General features: G+C 47.7%; 1 protein-coding gene across 1 annotated transcript; it reads right to left on the minus strand.

Moving 5' to 3' along the window:
* Positions 1 to 278: 278 nt before the first annotated feature.
* CTPS1 (CTP synthase 1) lies at positions 279 to 17,238 on the minus strand. Its single transcript, XM_083879655.1, has 19 exons — positions 17,180 to 17,238; positions 16,737 to 16,913; positions 15,898 to 16,068; positions 15,196 to 15,296; positions 13,539 to 13,655; positions 12,846 to 12,929; positions 12,527 to 12,607; positions 10,808 to 10,959; positions 9,166 to 9,298; positions 7,687 to 7,775; positions 6,752 to 6,846; positions 6,227 to 6,289; positions 5,355 to 5,398; positions 4,583 to 4,679; positions 4,308 to 4,363; positions 4,124 to 4,220; positions 3,680 to 3,824; positions 3,011 to 3,101; positions 279 to 1,850 (listed from the first exon to the last, which is right to left on the minus strand). Exons 2-18 carry the CDS (start codon positions 16,900 to 16,902, stop codon positions 3,017 to 3,019), a joined length of 1,776 nt encoding a protein of 591 aa, XP_083735781.1. The 5' UTR covers positions 16,903 to 16,913; positions 17,180 to 17,238; the 3' UTR covers positions 279 to 1,850; positions 3,011 to 3,016.
* Between the last annotated feature and the right edge of the window lie 3,709 nt (positions 17,239 to 20,947).

Genomic DNA, 20,947 nt, shown 5'->3' on the forward strand with positions numbered 1-20,947 from the left:
AGGGAAGGAGGAGGAGAGGGGTGGGACAAACCCTCCTGGGGCAGCTCAAAGCCCTTTTCTGCCCTGCAAAGCCTGCAGGCTCAGCCCAGGCTCCTCCACTGCTGGAAGAACTCCAGCTCCGTAACTTCAGACATTGGAGCTCCATGTCTAAACCCACTGTGAATACAGCTCACAAGTTTTTGGTAACTTAGAGAGGATTGATTAAAGATTGGGCAGTTTTGTGCCTCAGTCTTTCCCTCCAAACAGGCAGGAACAGAGCAGGCTCAGAGCTCCTTTCTCAGTTTGTTACAAATGAGCTTTAATGACCAAGTCAGTTGCACGGTTTTGGCTAAAACAAACATTTCAGGAGAAAAAAAAAAACCCACAGTTGTGCTGCAGCCGAGGGAGGATCTCACCCTGCCCCAGCAGCAGCCAGGACAGGGCAGGACTGGGCAGTAGCAGAGCACTCACTGCAGCTCAGGAATTCCTGCACAGCAGCTGCAATTGGCACACCAGGAATGCTCCAAGCTCTCCAGGCTCACAGCAGCTTTACAGGGAATATTTAAAACAATGAGGACTAAAGCAAGGGGTGGCTGGGGAGGAAGGAGATCACTGAGGAGGGACAGGACAGGGGTTGGTTTGGTGGCTCAGCCAGGTGTGACTGTGCAGCTCTCCCCAAACTCCAGAGCACCTGCAGCTGAGTGTGCGACATCAGAGACAATTTTCCTTCCTTCCTTTGCCCTCAGTCAGCCGAGGCCACACACACAGGCTGTTCCAGGGCAGCAGCAGGCAGGGAAACAAACCCCCTCAGCAGTGCACAGCAACACCCAGGGCAGGGTGAGGAACAACCTTTGGGAAATGCAGGAGCACAGGACACGCCACCCCAGCGTGGACAAAAAAAGGCAACAAATGGCTCCACTTCAAATCCATGAAAAAGCACCAGGAGCTGCTGTGCCCCAGGTCAGGGACACAGTTCAAGGCAGCAGTGGAAGTGGTTCAGTGGTTCACTCTGTTCTCACCTCCCCCTTGATGCAAGAGGTCGGAGTTTCCCAGCCCCAGGAGCAGCTCCAGGAGCGCTGCTGGCACAGGGAGGGTTCACATGGAGCCCTGGGGTCAGGGTTTCCCTGGCAGCTTTGTTCTCCTGCTCCCCACAACCTGATCCCAGTTCATCACATCCCTGCAGGGACACCTCAGCCAGAGCTGAGCGTGTTCCACAGTAACACTATTCCAGGAAGATTCTCCTGGTTTACAAATTCATAGTGACAATGAATGCACCAAGAGCACCAGTGCCAAAGGTTTGCAAATGCTACTGAAAAAAAAAAAAATTAAACCCAAAATCATCCCCTTCCCCTGAAAAAAAAAATAACCTCCAAATTAAAAAGGCTGCATGAAGCTGCCCAGAGTCCTCTCTGCAGCACAGCCCAGCTCAGACACTAAGCCAGCCCCTAAAATCTTGTGCCATCCATAATTTCATCAGTAAATAAAGACTGAGGAGGGAGCAGAAGGACAGGAGAAATCAACTCCACTGTCAGTGTCCAGGGCACCCTGATGCCTGCACTGGGAAGGATTTGTGCCATGGGATTTCCCTCAGCACAGCAAATCCCACAGCCCAGTTTGCTTTGACCTCCAGGCTGGTGCAACTGAAGGAACAAGTCTGGAGGGGTCTCTGTGAACTCTCCTCCACAAATAACCCAAGATCTATATAGAAAATAAAGGAAGGACAGGAAAGCTGAGGAAATAAGGGACAGGATCTCAGAATAAAAATTATAAACCCATAAGTTAGGAAAGCCCAAAGCTGAGGGTGTTGAAGCTACTGCTGTAAGAACACCTGGAAAACCTAATGGAGACTCCTCTCTGCAGCAGGGACACACCTGGAGAGGAAAAGAGAAAAGGAGCAGGAATTACTGACAGGGAAGAGCCACAGGCTGGAACTGCACAGCACTGGAGGCAGAGTCTGACAGGAGAGCCCTGAGCCAGCTCAGGAGTGTCTGTCACCTTTCCAGGGGCACTGTGGCTCCACCAAAGGCTGTGACCTGCTCCCCTGGAGCTCCTCCCACACACACACCCACAGGGCACAGGGAGTGAGCCCTGCTCAGCACCAAATCAACATTTTTATCCTGCTGCAGCCGCAGGGGAGCTGGGCTGGGGACACTGCCACCCTCCTCACGTGGGGACAGCCTCCAGGCCACATCAGGGGACACTGTCACTGAGACCAAGGTTCAGAGTATCTTTAGATAAAAATTTACAGGGAGGATTTTTAAATTCTTGGTGTTGACCCAGCTGAGGAACAGCCCAGCACCCCCAGCAGTCACATCTGGCCCCAGTCCTGTCCCCAGGGATGGGGAGCTGGCCCTGCTCTCCCTCTGCAGGGCACTCTGGAAGTGTCACTTACACCAAGGGACCCTTTCAGTGCCCCAGAGGTGTGTGCAGACACTGCTCAGCTCCTGCAAAGCCCCCACACAAACCAGCCAGAGCAGCTCTCACATCCATTATTAACTCCTGCACACAGGGAGAATGCAAATTTGAAGTCTCCCAGTTTTACTGGTGCAGTCTGAGTGCCAGTTTTTAGTGTCTTCTCCTTCCCAGGACTGTGTACATCCAGTTTCCACATCCCTGTGACACCTGCAGCCCTTACAGAGCAGAGCTTGAGCCCCAGGTCTGACAGGAACTGCTGTCCCAGGAGATGGACACTATGGATACTTCCATGATGTTTTTACAAAGGTGAGGGACTGCAAAATACTGAATTTCCTAAACCCAGGAACCCCCTTGCACAGCTTTGCCCCTATTTTCAGGAGTGTGTGCTCCACTGGTGCTTTTATCTGACTCTAACCCTGAATTCCTCTGGGTGTGTCTGTATTTTATTGTGTCCCTTTGCATCCCCAGCTGTTACACAGACAGAGGCACCACCCAGCCCTCAGCAGGGCTGGAGCACCAGCACATCTCCTGGTGTGAGAAATAATGTGCAAAGCAGATCCCAGGAGCAAAAACCAGGCAAGAATTCTCTTCCGAAAGGAAGAAGTAGAGACATTACCAGGAATCAGTCATGATTTGCTGAAGGGAACTTCAGCTCTGTTATCTCCAGGTCAGGAGAGCTGCTGCCACTCCGGTCGCTGTAGGTGTCCCTGCAGGGGTAAAATATTTGGGTTCAGGGAGCACAAAGTGCTTTAAGGGCTGATAATTAACGTGGGATGCTGCAGCACAGGGAAAAGTTTGGCTCCTCTGCTGCAAAGAGCCATTTCAAACTCAAATGTGCAAAAGCAGGGAATTAAAACATCCCTCAACCCTTGGAGGCACTGACATGAGTCTCTCACTCAATTAACTCTTCTGGACCACAGCTGACCACTGTGATGTCCACACCAACACTGGAATCCCACAGAGCCAACACTTTCCTTTTGGCATTTACACTTCCCTGGGTGTGACAGAGGCACTGCTGATTCCCCTCTGCATTTGGTCTGTTTTTTGTTTAGTGCCTGTCAGCCCCCAGCAACCCCTCAATGTTCTCTGTGAGGAGAACAGGTCAGTACCAAATGGCTGTTACTTGTTGCACAGTCCCAAGATTTCTGCCAAATTCTTCCCAATTCTGGCAAACAGAATTGCAGATAATGGGGAACAGCAGCACCAAGTAACTGCACCATTAAATCCACCCACTCTGGGTTACCCTGCAGGAAGCAGCAATGTCTGTGACAGCTCTGAAACCCACCTCGGGGAGAGCCTGCAGCCCTTCTGGAGGTAGTGGGTGAGTCTCCCTGCAGAGGCCAGGAGGAGCCCAAAGTATGGGGGTGATGGCTTGATGGGCCTGGAGAGGAACTCGGGGTGATACTGAACACCAACGAAGAAAGGATGCTCTGGGAGGAACAAAAAAAAAAAACATTCACATCAAGGTCTGTCAAACTGCAGGTGAAATCCTGGCTATGTTGGAGCCCTGATGATGGGGAAGCCTTGATCATTTATTTCCATGACTTTTGTCCATAAATGAAGAGAGACATGGGACTTTATTTTTACCATCATTTTATGGATGGAATCATTCCCACACAGTCTGAATGTGTGGGAGTTAAAACCTGCTCCATTAAAACCTGCTCCATTCCCCTCCAAACATTTTCCCTTGTCCATCCCACACCCACAAACCAACTGCTGAAGGACTCACCTTCCAGCTCAACCACCTCCATCCGCTCTCCCTCCTCATCCTGCCCCACAAACTTCAGACCTTGCTCTTCAAAACACTTTTTCAGTTCTGGATTGACCTAGAAAACCAGGAGCAAGAACAAGCCATGATCTCTTGTGTCTGGATTACACAGGAAAGTCCAATGCCTACATGAGCATTTTTTTACCTCAAATCTGTGTCTGTGTCTCTCTTCCAAGAAGTCATGATCTCCATAGAGCTTCCCTGCAGCAGAGAGAAAATGTTCCTTAGGGCAGTGATCACAGCTTTTAACACATCCATCTGCTCAGCATCCTGCAGGATCTCCCACTTCTGCAGGGATTGGAATTCCCTGATCCCCATTCCCCACCAAAGCAGCTGCTTCAACATCCCCAGGTCTCACTTCCCCATCCCACCATCCATCCCCAGGAAACATTTCCAGCAGAGGGGATAGAAAGGCCTTACTCATGATTGAATTCTTGGTTTGGAAGAGTGTCCTTCTCTTGCCAAGCCTCATTGTCCCACCCATTTGCCCAGGGTTATGTTCTGGCATGTCTATGACCTGTGGAAAGAATTCAGAGGGAGGTGAGAATCAGGGAGGAATAACAATAAACAGGCTGACTCTGAGACATTAAAGAAAATTAAAATCCCACCAATATTCATGCAAAAAAACCAAGAGAACCAGCCCAAGGAGCACTGTCTGGCCAAGGCAGACCAGCAGAACTAGGTTAGCTGGTCAAGTTGTTCAGTAAAGGCAGTACAGTACACATGGGAGGTTTGTGGATATTCAGGAAATTTTCACATTTTTTACACACATTGCACACACCAGTGATGTGCTGTTCACTGAAATGCATGTTAAACAAATGAGAAAATTTATGGAAACAAAACCCCCAGGTCAGAATTGCTTACTCTTTGATAAGTAATACCATAAGCTGTTTATTGATAACTTCCTGGCTTTGAGCAGCATTTTAAATTAGAGCAGAAGCCAATCATTGTGGTGGATCCTGGACCAGAAACACAGAGCCTTCCACAAATATTCCCAGGAATTCAGGACTCTCATACAACAGTTTGAGTTGAAAGGGATCTTAAATCCCATCCAGTGCCACCCCAGCCATGGCAGGGACACCTCCCACTGTCCCAGGCTGCTCCAAACCCCGTCCAACCTGGCCTGGGACACTGCCAGGGATGTGCAGGCAATTCTAGTAAGGATATCACAAGTAAATCACCAAAAACTCACCACTGGATGAGAAGTTTTGGGGTCAAACTCTGTCGAGTTGGCATCTGCAATGTAAAGTTCAGCAATCAGAGACACCCAGTGGGTTCACACCATGACAGGACCTGCCCCAGGGGCAGCTGCTCCTCATCCTCAGCTGTGCACAGAACACCCCAGGCAGCAAGAACAGAGCTCTCAGCACTGTTTGGTATCAATTCCAAAGGCTGCAGCCTTTGATAACCCACCCTCATTCAGGAAAAACAAATGTTCAACACTTTTAAATACAGAAATGAAGGCGAGGAGGGGGAAAGGAGCAGAGTGGTCTGAGAAACTCCTTATTCCCCACCCTCCCTACTGCAGAGAATCAGGAGCCAGGCTGAGAACTCCATTTAGGGAGTTCTGTTAACAGGGACCTGCTCAATTCCAGCAGTGGGGCTCAAAAGGTAACTCCAGTCACTGAAGGAGCTGCAACTGCTGGCTGGCTGAACTGATTTTTGGGAGCTGCAATTGCTGAACTGCTTTTTGGGAGCTGCAATTGCTGAACTTCCTTTTGGGAGCTGCAATTGCTGAACTGCCTTTTGGGCTCCATTCCCACAGCCTGCAGTGGGAATTTGGGATGCTCAGGTGTTTAATTCAGGAGCTGAACCTCATGTGAAGCAATAAGGAGCTTTCTGTCATTATAAAAATACTTATTCCATTGATTTTGCTTTAAATAGGGTAAAGAAAATGTTCTTTTTAGTTTGAATTAGCAAAAGAGAGAGGGATTTTTTACAGGTCTAGGTAAAAAAAATTAAACCTATGAAAAATTTAAACTCACAGGTATCTAAACAAATCACAGAGATTACCTCAAGCAACCCAAGAAATGAGCAAAGGCAGGGAGGGTTTTGTGCCATTACCTTGCCAGCCAAGGACACTGCGAGCAAACTCCACCACAGCCAACTGCATTCCCAGACAGACTCCTGTGGGAAGGCAGGACATGGATCAGGGCAAGGCAAGGAGCTCTGAGCCACACAGACCTTCACAGAGTGTCCTGAGCCACAGGAAAACCTGGGGGAGGCACATCTTGGGCTGGGATTTAGAGGTCTGTACCTCACTTTCCCATCCCTTCTGCTCACACTCCAGCTCAGCCTCACCACAGAAATGCAGTCATGGATTCCTTGGTGCCAAGATCACTATGGGCTGATCTGAAACACCCCCAGACTGCTCTCCTCTCATCCCAGCCTCCCTGCCAGCACACCCCAGCCAGCCCTGAGCACTGCAGAGCTGACCAGGGATGAGGCTGCACCCCCAGCTCAGCTTTCCTCAGACAGCTGCCTGCAAACCTGCCCATCCCACACACCAGAGACCACCAGGGCAGCTCCTGCTGCAGCCACTCAGGCTGCTGTTCAACCTCCTTTCCCCTTTGCTTTATTTCTTCTTACCTAAGAAGGGTTTTTTCTGTTTTCTTGCCCAGGAAATGGCTTGAATTTTGCCTTCTGTCCCTCGAACACCAAATCCACCAGGAACCAGAACTCCGCTGTGTGAGGATGAAAAGATTCCTTCAGTCTGGCTGCCCCAAACCACATTTATCACCTCCCTCCCCTAAAATCATGTTTTTGCAAGACTTCTCCCCTGAAAAGGGCTCTGAAGGAGCCACGTGGCTGCAACAGTTTCCATATAACTTCACAGAGTTGTCACATAAAGCGGAATTTACAGGGAAAGATTTTATAAATGCCAATTTTACCTTCCCAAAGAGAGATCCTGAATATTTTGCAGGTTACCACACTGAAATGCTTCGTGCTGTGGGACTCACAACCCAGCACCAAACACATCACCCAGCCAGGCCCATGCTGAGGAAGCCTCTGGCTACAGAGTCAGGCTGTCCTAACCCCAAACCCTGCAGGAGGTTTTTTCTTCTCATCTCACTCAAATCCTGCCACCCTGAGGGGTAACAGGCCCCTCTTGTTCTTGTTTTTGTGCCAACTCATGGCACTCCTTTGATACTAAGGATAATAATAATACTATTCCTGCTCTCACACTTTATTTCTGAAGAATTTATTACCCCATTCCCACCTTCCATTCTCACCCTGGCTTTAACAGCCTTCACCAGACTTTTTCCTTCCTCCTGATTTTCTCTCTGTTTCCCCCTGATCACACAGGTGTGCATTCCTCATCAGCCTGATCATTTCCCCCACTGCTGCCTTTCACCACCTCTGTCATTTATTTAACAATTCTCCTTTTAACACCTTATCCTCAATGCCCCAAGGGGTGTTTGGGGCCTGACAAATCTCCAGTGAGGCCCTTGACTGCAGAGCTGTCAGCAGCAGCAGGTTTATCACAAATTCTCCAAGGAAAAAGGGGGCACAGCAGAACTTACTCAGCACCACAGAGCTTCTGCCAGGCCTCGTGGTACCTCACAGGCTCCTCCTGCAGAGTGTCTGGCTCCAAGTCAGCAGAGTCAATGTACTGGGGGAAAAAAAAAAAACAAAACAACAAAAAAAAAGGATGATGAGATATTGTCACAAGAGTGTACAGGACTTCCTGAATTCTCATTAAATTAAAACAGCATCATTCCTCCTGGATTTGTTTCCTAGTGGATACTTAAGGTTTTTTTCTAGGCTGACTTCCCATCTGTTGGCCAACAAAATTACTTTCCTCACCACCCTGCTCTTGGTGCACAAACATAGCCCAGGGTTTCTCTGTCCTCCCCTCTCTGCAGCTCTGCTGTGACTTTACACCAAGTCCCTGAGGCTGCAATGTTAAATGTGAGCTGTTAATGCAGCACAGCAAGGTGGGAACACGGGGCTGTGCAGACAAAACCACCACACAGAGAGGAGAAAGAACCATCCCTCTCTCATCAAATAAACATCTTCCTCAAGAGGCACTGAAGGAGAAATAGGATATGGTGAAACACAGGCTGCTGTAATTAAAGGGTGTTACGACAATGGAAACAAACCCTGCAATTTTTTCCATTTTCTCATCTCCAGTATTCCAATACCTCTGAACTTCTGGATGTTCTGGCAGGCTGCTTTAAACCTTTAAAAGAACTGGTTTGTCCTTCTTTTTTTGTTTGTTTGTTTCTTGGAAGTTGCAGAACTAGCAATCAGTTCTTTAACTAACTACAGCTACTCAGTTCTTTAGCAGGAGATTTCTGTGCCCAAGGCTCACAGAGCTCACTCCACTCCTGAGCCACTCACACCCAGCTGTGCCAGGGAATTTACACTTCACTCTCACTTGTTTTTGCTAATTTTCACCTCTACTGATTTTGGAAGTTGGAAGGAAATCCTGACTTAGATCAGCACTGTTAAAAAGCAACCACCTATTCCTATGATTCGCTGGCATCATGAAACTGCTGCACATTTAGAAATCTATTGAAATAAAAATAAAATTTCTGGCAACAGGTACATTATTTCACCTCTTCAGAGCATCCAGCTATGCCCAAGACCCCTAAAGCATCACTGCAGCTAAAACAGCATGAAAGTATTAATAAAATCTAAGCATCATAAAACCTGAGTGCCACAAGGTTAACAGCAACAAAGCCCAAAAAGAATCACTTGCAACAAGTGTCAGAGAAATTAAAGCAGAGAGTGCCCTTCTCCCACTCCAGACACCTCATGCAGCTCACAGGAGAGGCTGCTTTGCTCTGAAGCTGGTTTAGGCTCTGATAAGAGCTGTTTTAATGCTGTTACCCATCAAAACAGCTGTTTTGATGCAATTGGGATGTTCACTGGCTGAATCACTTCTCCCTTTCTCTCTGTGGGTTGGTGAAAATCTGCATTAGGATGGGCAGCACTGTAGGTGGGAACAGGACAGGGGGAGTTTTGTTTTTACCCCACACACACAGACCCATCCCTACCTTAATGTCAAGTTTATGGTTGATGGCCAGGGCAGAGTGCTCCAGAGCTTTGATGACAGAGGCATAGGAGTCAGAAAACTTGGTGTATTTGCCCACCAGAGCAATGGAACATGTCTCAAGTAGACGGTCGTACCTACAGAACACAAGAACACGTTATTTATTACTATTATTACTATTATTATTATTATTATTCCAGCAGGAACAGGAGAGGGATCGAAATCACTCCCATTCTCTTCATCTTCCCAAGGAACAACCAGCTGTGTGCTCTCCTGACGTCTTTGGAAGAGTGACCTTTTATAATTATTAGGATTTAGAAACATCAAAGCCAGACCAAAACCAAAACAACGACTGAGGGAAAACAGTTGCAGAAAGCCACACATAAATTAACTCATCTCCCCTGATGATGAAAAAGCCATTTCTGAGCAGATCCAAACTGCCTTTTCAGGAAGCTGCATGAGATTCAAAGGCTGCAGTGGAGTCCTAGCAGAGGATCAAAGCACAGCTTGGCACATGTTTGTGCTGCACAGACTCTTCCCACGCTGCTGCTGGTGGATTCAGATCAGCTACAAACACAGAAAGCATTTCTGGACTCCTAAAGGCTGTGCTGCCCAAACTTTCAAATCCTCAGCACCTGGGGATTCACACAGCACTCCTGGCTGCAGCCAAGGGTTTGTTTAAAGTTTTAGAATTGCTAAATATCTTCAGCCCAGCTGCTGAGCAAGGGCTCTCCCCACCAAAAGGAAATGTTATTGATATAAGGGCTGGTTTATGTCAGGCATAGAAACAAAGGAAAGCATCTAGATGTTGAAAATTAATTTCTTATAAAAACAAACATATTTAAGGCTTCAGTTGACTTTCAATCCCTTTCTGAAAAGACTTAATTCACTATTTCCTCATTAATATTGAGTGTATTCCTCACAAGAAAAAAAAAAAACAGTGTCCAAGGAGTCTCAGAACAGGTACCAAATACTTGTCTCACTTGCCTGAAAACACACTCAAAAATATTCTTTATTGACACTCCTGACATCTCCATATAGCTACAAAAGGATTTCAACACTTTGTAATGTCACTGAGAGTTTTTTTTTTTATAAAAAGGGAGGGCAGAGCTGTCCAGCTTTTAATTACTTCAAGCTGGGTTTGACTCAGCCAGTACAATTCCAACATAAGATAAGGATCTCACTGAGTTTATCTCACAGGATTTTATGGAGAAAAGGCTGAGGGAATTTGGGTGATTCAGCCTCAAGAAGAAAAAACTCCAGGGAGACTTTATGGCAACATTCCAGTAAGAGGATTTATGAGAAATTTTTAGGGAAAGAGAAAAGCTTTGTAGTAGGGTCTGTTGTGCCAGGACAAGTGGTGATGGTTTTAATGTAAAAGAGAGGAGATTTAGGGTAAGATACAAGATTTTGTACAATGAGAGTGGGGAGGCACAGGCACATCTACAGCAGCTCTGGGTTCCTCACCCTGGAAACACTCAAAGCTTTGATGGGTTTGACAAAACTTTTTGGAGCTCTGAGCAAAAGGAAAAAAAAAAAAAAACAACGTGAGCCTGTAAGAACCCTCAAAGAACAGGAAATAACATTCATCATCTCACACAACCAACAAGAAAGAATATAAACCAGTTCTCAAGTGTGCAGCTCACCTGTCAGCCATCTCCTTCCACTTCATGAGCATCCTCCTGGGCTGCCTCTCGATGGGAAGGTCCAGCCTGTGCCTGAAGTAATCCACAACTCCCTGCTCCTCCAACAACAGAGGAACCCGGTAGATGGAGGAGACATCATGAACACAAATGACCTGTCCATGAAATAAAGGTGTCATTAAAACACAGCCATCCACTGCCATACACTCATTTTCACTCTGATATTCAGTGTTCCTGTCTCCAGCAGAAAACCATACAACCACCTAAACTTCCAATAACGTATCAATAGCTTAATACTGGTTATCTTTAAGCTTGAAAAAGCCATTTTTCAGCACTCCCAAGGCATTTCTGCTCCTTGGGAAGGGCTGTGACACAGTGACCCAGCACATTCTGTGAGCAGCACACAGCAAAGTTCAAAGAACACTCCAGAGAGACTCCTGTGACACAGAATCTCACATGAAGCTGCACAGCTTCTCCTTTTCCACCACTCTCCTCCCCAACCAGGGCTCCCAGTCTGACTGAAACCCAGGGAAATCTATGACCCCAGCACAACAATACATTTTAAAGGGTGTCCTTTATCAAATTTAAGATTACACAATTATGTGTAAAGAATTCTCAGGTCAGTGACAAAAAATCTGCATCAACAGTTCTAGTTCACTGAAATGGGAAAAGATGGCTCAGGACAACTGTTACCTGTCCATTAATAATTAATATTATTTATTAATATTTAATATATAATTAATAATGAAGCTGTACTTTAAGGATCCAAAACACACTGGCAAAACTCTTTTAAAATCCTCATTTCTACTGACTCAAAAGAAAGCAGAGTTCAACACTTGCACCAGACAAACCCCTCTGGCTGCACATTTTCCTCTTTTACCCTCAGTGCTGTTCACTTCACAATCCAAGTGCAGCCAGAGCTGCAACTACACAGAACTGCACTAAACTGCCTGGAAAGGGACAAGAGCCAACTTATTCTGAATTCCTGGCAGATATTTTACTGATGACACATCAACATTATTCCCATTATTGCATATAAGCACAGCAGTGAAATGCTTGAAATTGCAGGACTCAAGTTTAGTCTTGCTGTAGAGAGAATTAATAAAAATTACTTGACAGAACTTGGGAGTGTGAAGTTATTATACTCAGTTTTTCACAAAAAAGACAACATTTTGAAGCTCCAGCTGGATTGGAAAGTGCTAATACTCAGCCTAAATACTTCTATTTTCCAAGATCCAACTTAGATTGTGTTATGAGTCTCAGTATAGAAAGAATGGTGCAAACATGGAATTTCAACCTCTGTGAAATCTCTCCTCAAGAATTCTTGGGCAGAAGAATAATATTGTGAAAAGAGTAGAGTATGAAGTACAGTCATCTATCCTTTAATTCTGGGCAATCTTTTCCCCTCTAAATACTGGAAAATCTCATAGTTTTATGTTCACAGAAGGAATGTGGAAGTACAATTAAGGTCAAAACTGATTCAGAAATCACCTCAGATTCCATAAAATTCTCTAACCTTACACCAATCACCTTACAAGAAAACCTAGGTGCAAAAAGAATTGGTTTAGCAACAGTTCCATGTGTCAGGAAGGGAGGTAAGATAAAGCAGCAAATGAATTATGCAGCTACCAAAACACAGAGCTGGAACAGACAAAACTCCCCCCAGAGTCTGACAAACAGCTCCAGTATTTACTGCAGGGAAGCACAGACAGCAATCCTCACCTGTTCTGGTTCAACATGACAGAACATGGAAATCTTCTCTTTTACTGAGGTATCCAGTGGAGTGGAGCACCTGCAAACAATCTGACAGAGCAGCAACATCAGGGTGGTGACACAAAAACAGAAACACTCAGGCATTCATAAAACAAACCTCTAAAAAGAACTGTCTCTGTGATTTGAGAAAAAAAAACCCCACAACTCCATTTCTTTTCCTTATTTATCACCACTATAAAAGAGCTCACAATTTAAGCATTAGTTAGACAAGAGTGCTGTTGCAATATGCCAGATTTTTACATTCAAAGCCATGGAACACAAACCTTACCAGGTCTGGTGAGAGCCCGAGACCCCTGAGCTCACGGACACTGTTCTGGGTGGGTTTGGTCTTCTGCTCCCCTGTGGAGCTTGGCTGGGCAGAGAAGAGCAGTTGGGGTGTCAGATTGTGACCAGCAGCAATGATTCAGCAGGTTAATCACGACTCTCAGCCATCTCACAAAAAATTTGACTCAGTTCTTGGACAATCCACGTGAACCTCATGTAGCCCATTTCAATCCCCAGGACTGAAAGCAACAGCAAGTTCCAATCTGCCCACTGGAATGCAGGAAGAGAGCCTAAGGCTTATCTACTGCTTTTAATATTTTATATTTCTAATTTTTCTCTATAAATTACCTGGCCATGAAAAAAGGGAAGAAAGGGAGATGAGAATAAAGATTGATCTGCACTCCATAATTATCAATTTTCTCTGTCAAACCCAGTCCAGTCTGACACAAGAAATGCTCATGCTGCATATTTCTGCAACTCCCAAGCCTTTATTACATGTTTAGACCCTTTGAAAAGTTCCTGTACAATGCCTGTGAGATTTTTTAAATACATAAGCATATAATCTCTGCATTTCTGCCAGAGGTTTATATTATACATAGAAATACAAAAGTAACAACACTTAAGAGACACAGCATTCCAGAAACACCTATTTAGGAAATTTTGGACTGAGGAAGCCTTTGATCATCTATATTCTTACCTGGGGAACCAGACTGACGTGGATGTTACAGAAATTCTCCCTCTTGGCTTTGAACTGGAACTGGCGGAAGGCCTCGATGAAGGGCATGCTCTCGATGTCACCCACGGTGCCCCCGAGCTGGGGACACACACACAGACACAGGGAATTAAAGCTACTGCCAAAACAGCACCTGGTGAAAGTGCACACTAAAGACAATCTACTCCAGGTACTATTCTACCTTCATAATTCCCCCACAAATCAAAAAAAGCCACAAGAAAATCAGCTTCCTCTATGGGCAGCACCTGTCCAGAGACATGAGCTTGATCTCTATTTTCTCTACAGAGAAAAGAGTTAGATGTGAGAATTATGATTTACGAACATTAGGTGGCACTGAGAAGCAAAATTTCTGTGAAGTTTTAGGAACTATATAGAGTGGACACACACAGGAACAGGTACAAGACCACACTTGGAGCCTCCCAGGCCCTGTCAGACAGCACCTCCTTGGTCCTTGTGATCCTGGCACAGAAATTGGCACCCAAGCTGCAGGCAGAGTCCAAGTCACCACGACCTGGGCTCTGTGACAAGCCTTAGCAAATGCCAGCAGCCAGCTCAGCAGTGTCCGAGCCTTTGCCTTCCTCCATCTCCCTTTGGCAGCAGAATGTTCCATAAACACACTGCAAACTGCCACCACTGACTTGTGCCATTCCCTGCCCCACATCTGTGCCTGAACTGGTCACTTTGAGGAGTTTCCAGAGGGAGATTTACCTCCCCTGAAAGGAGAACCAGGAAGAGGTTCCAAGGAAGGTTTTGTCCACCAAGGGAGAAGAGGGCACGGCACGATTAGCCTGCCAAATTAAGTCAGAAGAGCTAAAAAAATTCATTCTGTAGGTTAATTCATAAAATATCCTGAGCTGGAAGGGACTCAGTGAGTCCAACCCCAGAGCCCCCAACAATCCCCCCTGGAGCGCTGTGGCAGCAGCAAAGCTGGTGGGGCAGTGGGATTTCCCTCCAGGACAGGGGACAAGGACAGCCTGGGCCATGGGCTCCTTGTGGAGCTGCCCTTGACAGCTGCAACTGAGGGACTCTGGAACAATTTCCATTTCCCACCAGTTTGCTGAAGCAGGGAGGCAGCAGGAGCTCCTGTGGACGTTGGTGCTGAGCTCAGAGGTTTCCTCAGAGCTTTGATCTCTTGTAGCTGAGCCTTCCCTCGGGATCTGAGCTGAGGATCCTGGAGCCACAGAACAGCCTGAGCTGAGGGACCCACCAGGATGATCCAGCCCAGCCCCAGGCCCTGCCCAGAGCCCCCAACAATCCCCCCTGGGCATCCCTGGAGCTCAATCCCAAAGGCTCCTGGAGCTGTGGCAGCCTCGGGGCCGTGCCCATTCCCTGGGGAGCCTGGGCAGTGCCTGAACCCTCTGGGGGAAGAGCCTTTCCCTGCTCTGCAGCCTAAAATCTCCTCCTGACACAGCTCCAGCTGTTCCCTGGGCTCCTGTGGGACTGCCCCTCATGAGGCAGCTGCAGGTTGCAATTTAAGACATTAAAGTGAAGTTAACAAGGGCAATTTTTAACCCATTCAATAACAATAAAAGTTGAACATTTCTGTAAATATGAATAAAGATCAGTTTACTGCACACAAGAAACAAAACTACCTCTTTTTTTTTTTTTTAAAGGTACAAACCTCAATGACACAAACTTGGGGCTCAATGCCATCTTCATCCACAGGAATCCGTGCCTGCCTCATCACCCATTCCTGGATGGCATCTGTGATGTGGGGAACAACTGGAAAAGAAAACCCAGGCAAAGGTTAAAGCCCCCACACACGTTTCTCCCTCTTAACTCATTACAGAGCAAATTACTGACAATCACTAGCCAGCGCTTCCCACAGGGCCTGAGCAGAAATTTGTGCCTTTAAAGAGCTATGCATTTTTCAAGTGATTATTCTTGGCTGTGATTTTCAAGTGCCTTGGCAGGAAATGAAACCCTGCCTTAACTTAAACACATGTAAACAACATTTCCTTTAAGCTGAAAGATTCAGGCACAAACTGTTCTTTGCTCTAAGCAGAGAAAGCGACTCTGTTTTTAACTGTCTGTAAAAGCCCTGATGTCAACCAGCTGTGAGAGTGGCTAAAAAGAGAAGGGACTGATCTGATACTCACAAATCCTTTGGGTTTTCTAATGACATGAGTTAACAAAAGCATTAACCATTTGAAACAGCCAACAAACAACCCCAAAATGGATTGGTGTGAAGTCTGTTCACATTTATCACTGGGTACATTAGATAGCTGGATTCAAGCCCAGCACAGTCCAAGCAGGATGGTGCAGAGCCTCAAATGAAGATGAAAGGCAGGACTGAAACACACGAAAGAAGTTTTTGCATCACCTTGGACCGTTTTGCCGAGATAATCTCCCTTCCTCTCCTTGTTGATGACGTACTGGTAGATCTTGCCCGTGGTCAGGTTGTTGTCTTTGGTGAGTCGGATATCGAGGAAACGCTCGTAGTTCCCGAGGTCCAGGTCCACTTCCCCTCCATCATCCAGCACAAACACCTCCCCTGCAGGCACAGAAACACGCACAAATCATGCACGTGGAAGAATTCAATATAAGGAAACTCTTTCCCTGTTACTTTTGCTCTTAGAGGGGCAACACGTTGTGATGTGGTGTGGACCCTCACAGAGGACAGCAGGCAGCAGCAGCAGGGTCAAACATGGAAGGCTCTTTATTATCTGACTCCAATTCTACTTATATACACTTTTTACAGATTGGCCCAAGGAGGTCACAACCTCCTGACTCCATTGGCCACTATGACCATCAGCCAAATTCTCTCTCAGAGAACAACTATGCAAAACACAATGATAAATTCTAAGAATGCATATTGTTAACGTGAAGCAGCGTGAGAAAGCTGCTGCAAAGCTTCAAACACTTGAAAGCAAGAAATGCAGGGGCGACACTTCCCTGATTGCCACAGCAAGTTTAAGAGTGGCAAACAGAACTAAAAACCTTTTATAACAGAGAGGACAAAAACTGTGGGGACTGACCCCCTTAAGGCAGCAGCCAGAACAGGCCCAGAGCACATCTGAGCTGTGGGCTGGGCACACAGGAGCCTCACACACAGCCTGCAGTGTTGGCAGGCACAAAGGCTCGTATGGAGACGATTCTGGGCAAGCAAAGCCATTCCATTCCATTCCCAGCACCCCCACACCGGGCCCGGGGGGCACTCACCGTGCTCGTACGGGGAGAAGGTACCGGCATCGATGTTGATATAAGGGTCGATCTTGATGGAGGTGACATGCAGCCCGCAGGACTTGAGGATGGTGCCGATGCTGCTGGCGATGATCCCCTTGCCGATGCCCGAGATGACCCCGCCGGTGACCAGGATGTACTTCATCTGTCCCGCGCCTGGACACGACACACACCGGTGTCGGTGCGGGCTCTGCTGAGGGGGAGACGCTCCTCAGCGCTGACATTGCTGACAGCGACTCCCCCGGGATGTTTTCCCCCGCCCGGCCGCTGAGGGCTGGAGCCCTGCCCGGCTCCTCCCGCCACAAATTCCCGCCTCCGGTGCGCGCCGCCCGCGTGTGGCCCCGCCGGGCCCGCGGGGTCCCGCTCGGCCATACCCGCCCCCCCCAAAGCGCAGCCCGGATGGTCCCGCCCGCCGCTCTCACCTGTGGCCGCCGGGCGGGCGGACAGCGCGCGCCGGGGGGGAGCGGGCGGGAGGTGCGGAGCGCGCGCGGCGCCGCTCCCGGCCGGCTCGGCTGGGAACCGCATGAGGCCCAGCGGAGCCTCTGCGCATGCGCGGGGCGGGGCGGGACGGGGGCGGGGCGAGAGCCCGATAGAGGGGGCGTGGCCAAACTTGGTATAGCCCCGCCCTCTGCCCCGCCCCAGTTCCCCTCAGCGCCTCACGGAGAGCGGGGGCGGTCAGATCGCTGAATGAGCTGGGCGGGAAGAGACTTTTAAAATCATCTAGCCCAACCTGTGACCTAACACCTCCTCATCATGTCCCCAAGTACCGCATCCACACCTTTCTTGAACCCTTCAGGGATGTGAGCTCCACCACTGCCCTGAGAGTCTAGGCAAGGACAATCTTTCAGTAAAGAAATCTCCCAATATCCCCCCTGAGCCTCCCCTGGCCCAGCCTGAGGCCGTTCCCTCTCCTCCTGTCCCTGTTCCCTGGGATAAGATCCCAAATTCCACCCCCAGCTGTCCCCTCCTGGCAGGGACTTGTGCAGAGCCACAAGGTCCCCCCTGAGCCTCCTTTTCTCCAGGCTCAGCCCCTTCCCAGCTCCCTCAGCCCCTCCTGGGGCTCCAGACCCTTCCCCAGCTCCCTCAGCCCCTCCTGGGGCTCCAGACCCTCCCCAGCTCCCTCAGGAATTCTCCAGACCCTTCCGAGCTCCCTCAGCTCTCCCTGAGCTGGATTCTGTCACTGTCAGTCTCCTTTTCCATTGCCCGTGTGTCCTGCCAGCACATTTCCCCATGGATGTGGCCCCTGGGTGTTGATATCTCTGTGGGGCACCCACGACTGAGTTTGGACATCCCAGCTTTTCCCATTTCATGAGTGGGGCACAAAATATGTGTCTTGTAGCTGAAGGGAAATCCGTTCTTGTGGAGATGTGTGTAACCTCCATGTGAACATTCACTTCAGGAGACACACAAATCCTTTTCTCAGCTCCTCATTAAAGGCCTCAGGGCTTGGACATCCCGTGGTGCTCAGGAGAGAGCTGCACTCACTGGGAGCTATTGTCAGCATTAAATGGTGTGGAATAACAGTGACCCAGAAAAGTAAGATCACAGATATCTCAAGTTATGCAAAATTACATCGGCTTTTTGCAGAAGTGGGTGAAGGTGTGTGTGGGAATGTGTATTTCACTCTTAATTTTGCCCTCAGTATGTTTTGCCTTGTTCTCAGCTCTCAGTAAAATACAGACTGAATATTTTCCTCTCAGAAATGTGAAGTGAGATGAAATGGATCTGCTCTGTTTATTTAACACGATTTGATTCACAACAAAACAAATTAACTGGAAAACCTTGCTGGGAGGACTGGCATAGCTCTGGGGAATGTTAATGTGTTACTGGGATTATGCAAGGAATGAATAGACTGGAATCCTCAAACACTCACTTGAACTTCCTTGTAGTTTAGGGGGAATTATTTGTACAGGAAAAGGCTTATTATGATGTTACATGGATATATTATTAATGACAGTGATAATAATAAATTATATAATATGTGTGATATATACATACAGTTATTCAAGTCAGGACATTCACAGCTTGCAGAGAACTAAAAGTCAAGGCATGAGGGTGATTGCCATCTGCCCTACTCCAGATTCACCCTCACTTCTTACTCTCTGACTGCCGAAATAGTGATGAAATAGTTCCTGCTGTGATGCAAATATCTTCTGAAAGGCTTCTTCAGTGGTTTGGGGTGGAAGTTCTTTCTTAGTAATGCAGGTGTGTATTGTCTGATGTAGGATTCTGGACTTTTTATAGAGGTGACTGTAAAAATCCCCATTTTTAGGTTTTCCTAACCAACTCCCATCAGCATGTGTATCAAAACCAGGATCTAGTGCCAGCCAGACCTTGGAACACACAGAGGAGATTGTTCTACATTTGGTTTTTCCACTGTGTGCTGATCACTGGGTTTCACCTCATGATTAATATAAACTTCACAGGGGTGATGTGGAGTCACTGGCAAGTGTCAAATATTTCCACACAGCAGGATGCTCCCTGTGAGCCTTCTCTATGGCTCCTTGAGGATTAATCAGGGCTTGTGTAAAATGTTCAAACCCTTTTACAAGTCTACACTTGAGGTCTGAACTCGATCAAGTTTTCATCTAAGTGCAAAGTAAACACATCTCTTACCCTGAGCAACCAAAGGATCTGGGCAGATCTTGAATAAGATACAAAATAATGTAGGAACAAGAGATGTTACTATATGTAGCCTGTTCTGGAGTTCAAATCTGATGAGGAGAAGCTGAGGGGATGAGTGACAGAATGAGGGGAAATGGCCTCAGTTTGTGCCAGAGGAGGTTCAGGTTGGATATCAGGGAAAATTTCTTCACTGAAAGAGTGGTCAGGCATTGGCACAGGATGCTCAGGGCAGTGGTGGAGACAGTGTCCCTGGAAGTGTTCAAAAAATGAACACCTGTGACACTTCATGATTAGGTTTGTGAACATGGTCGGATTCAGGCAGAGGATGATCTGCCTCTGTCCCATGGTTTCATTGTCCTGTGGCAGCTCTTTCCTCCTCACCTTGCTGCACTCTGTCCTCCCGGAGATCTCCACTAGATGGTGGAATGGACCAGTGAAAGAGTTTGTGCAGTAACAAAGGGACGCGGGCAGGCTGTGGGGACACCCGTGGGGATCTCAGAGCTGCTCTCAGGACAAGATCCTGGAGCACCACAAGTGCCCTGAGTGTTAGGGGGCATTTTTCAGCAGCCCCGTGCATCATCAAAGAATTGTCATCCTTCCACAGGTCTTGATTCTTTCAGGCAGGGGGTTTTCTCCCTCAGGCATTTTCCTCTCTACTTCTTTTTCTCCATGGAAAAGAGCTGCCTTTTTCCCAGGAGGCAAGGAGTGAAGCCACTGGTGTGCTGCAGAGCTCATCCATGCCAGGAAGGGAATGTTTTGGCTGGAGGAGTGTGAATGAGAATGGGACAGCATGTCACCAAAGGTGGAGAGTGGGGAGAAAAGTTCTGCAGGTACAAGAGATGTGTGTGGTGGGGATTAAAGCTCTCAAGTCTGGCCTTGGACAGAGTGCTGAACTGAGACCAGCTCTCAGTCCTCAGCCCTGAGAGGTCATGTCACAGTTCTGTGCCTCAGTTTCTCCTGTGCGAGATGGAGTCAAAGAGTCCGACCTTTGGGGGACTTTTCTATCTACAATGAACTGGGTGTCAGAGCTCTCTGTTGTCATTACTGGCTCTGCTGGTGATTTGTGGGATTGTGTCCTCTGCACCTTGAGCCACAGGGAGGTAAAGCTTTAGCTCCACTCATGAACTATCCAGAGCAGGGGGCTGAGCTTGCCCTGTGCTGGTTCCCTCATTTCAACTAGAGCTGCATGTCCTGCACACAGAAAAGAGAGATCTGTGCTGCTTGTGCTGCTGTCACTCTTTGGCCAGCCTGCTGAGGGTGGAAGCTGCAGGTCTTCGTGTCTGCAGCAAGACTCATGCAGATTTGATGAGTGGAGAAGCTGTAGAAACAGAACGAGATGTTTTCCTTTAACAAATGAAGTTTCCTTCTCTGAGGGGACTGTGCTGGTGGTGGTTTTCCCAGGAGATAACCTGGTCTAGGGGGAAGTGTCCCTTCCCAGAAGGGTTGGAACAAGATGACCTTTAAAGTTCCTTCCAACCCAAACCATCCTGTGATTCTGTGATTCTATGACACCTTTTTCTTCTGAGGAGAGAAACCACACAGACCATGTGAAGCCTAAGGAGTGT

The sequence above is a fragment of the Zosterops lateralis genome (genome assembly GCF_965231275.1).
Source record: "Zosterops lateralis genome assembly, chromosome: 28".
NCBI classification, from domain to species: Eukaryota; Metazoa; Chordata; class Aves; order Passeriformes; family Zosteropidae; genus Zosterops; species Zosterops lateralis.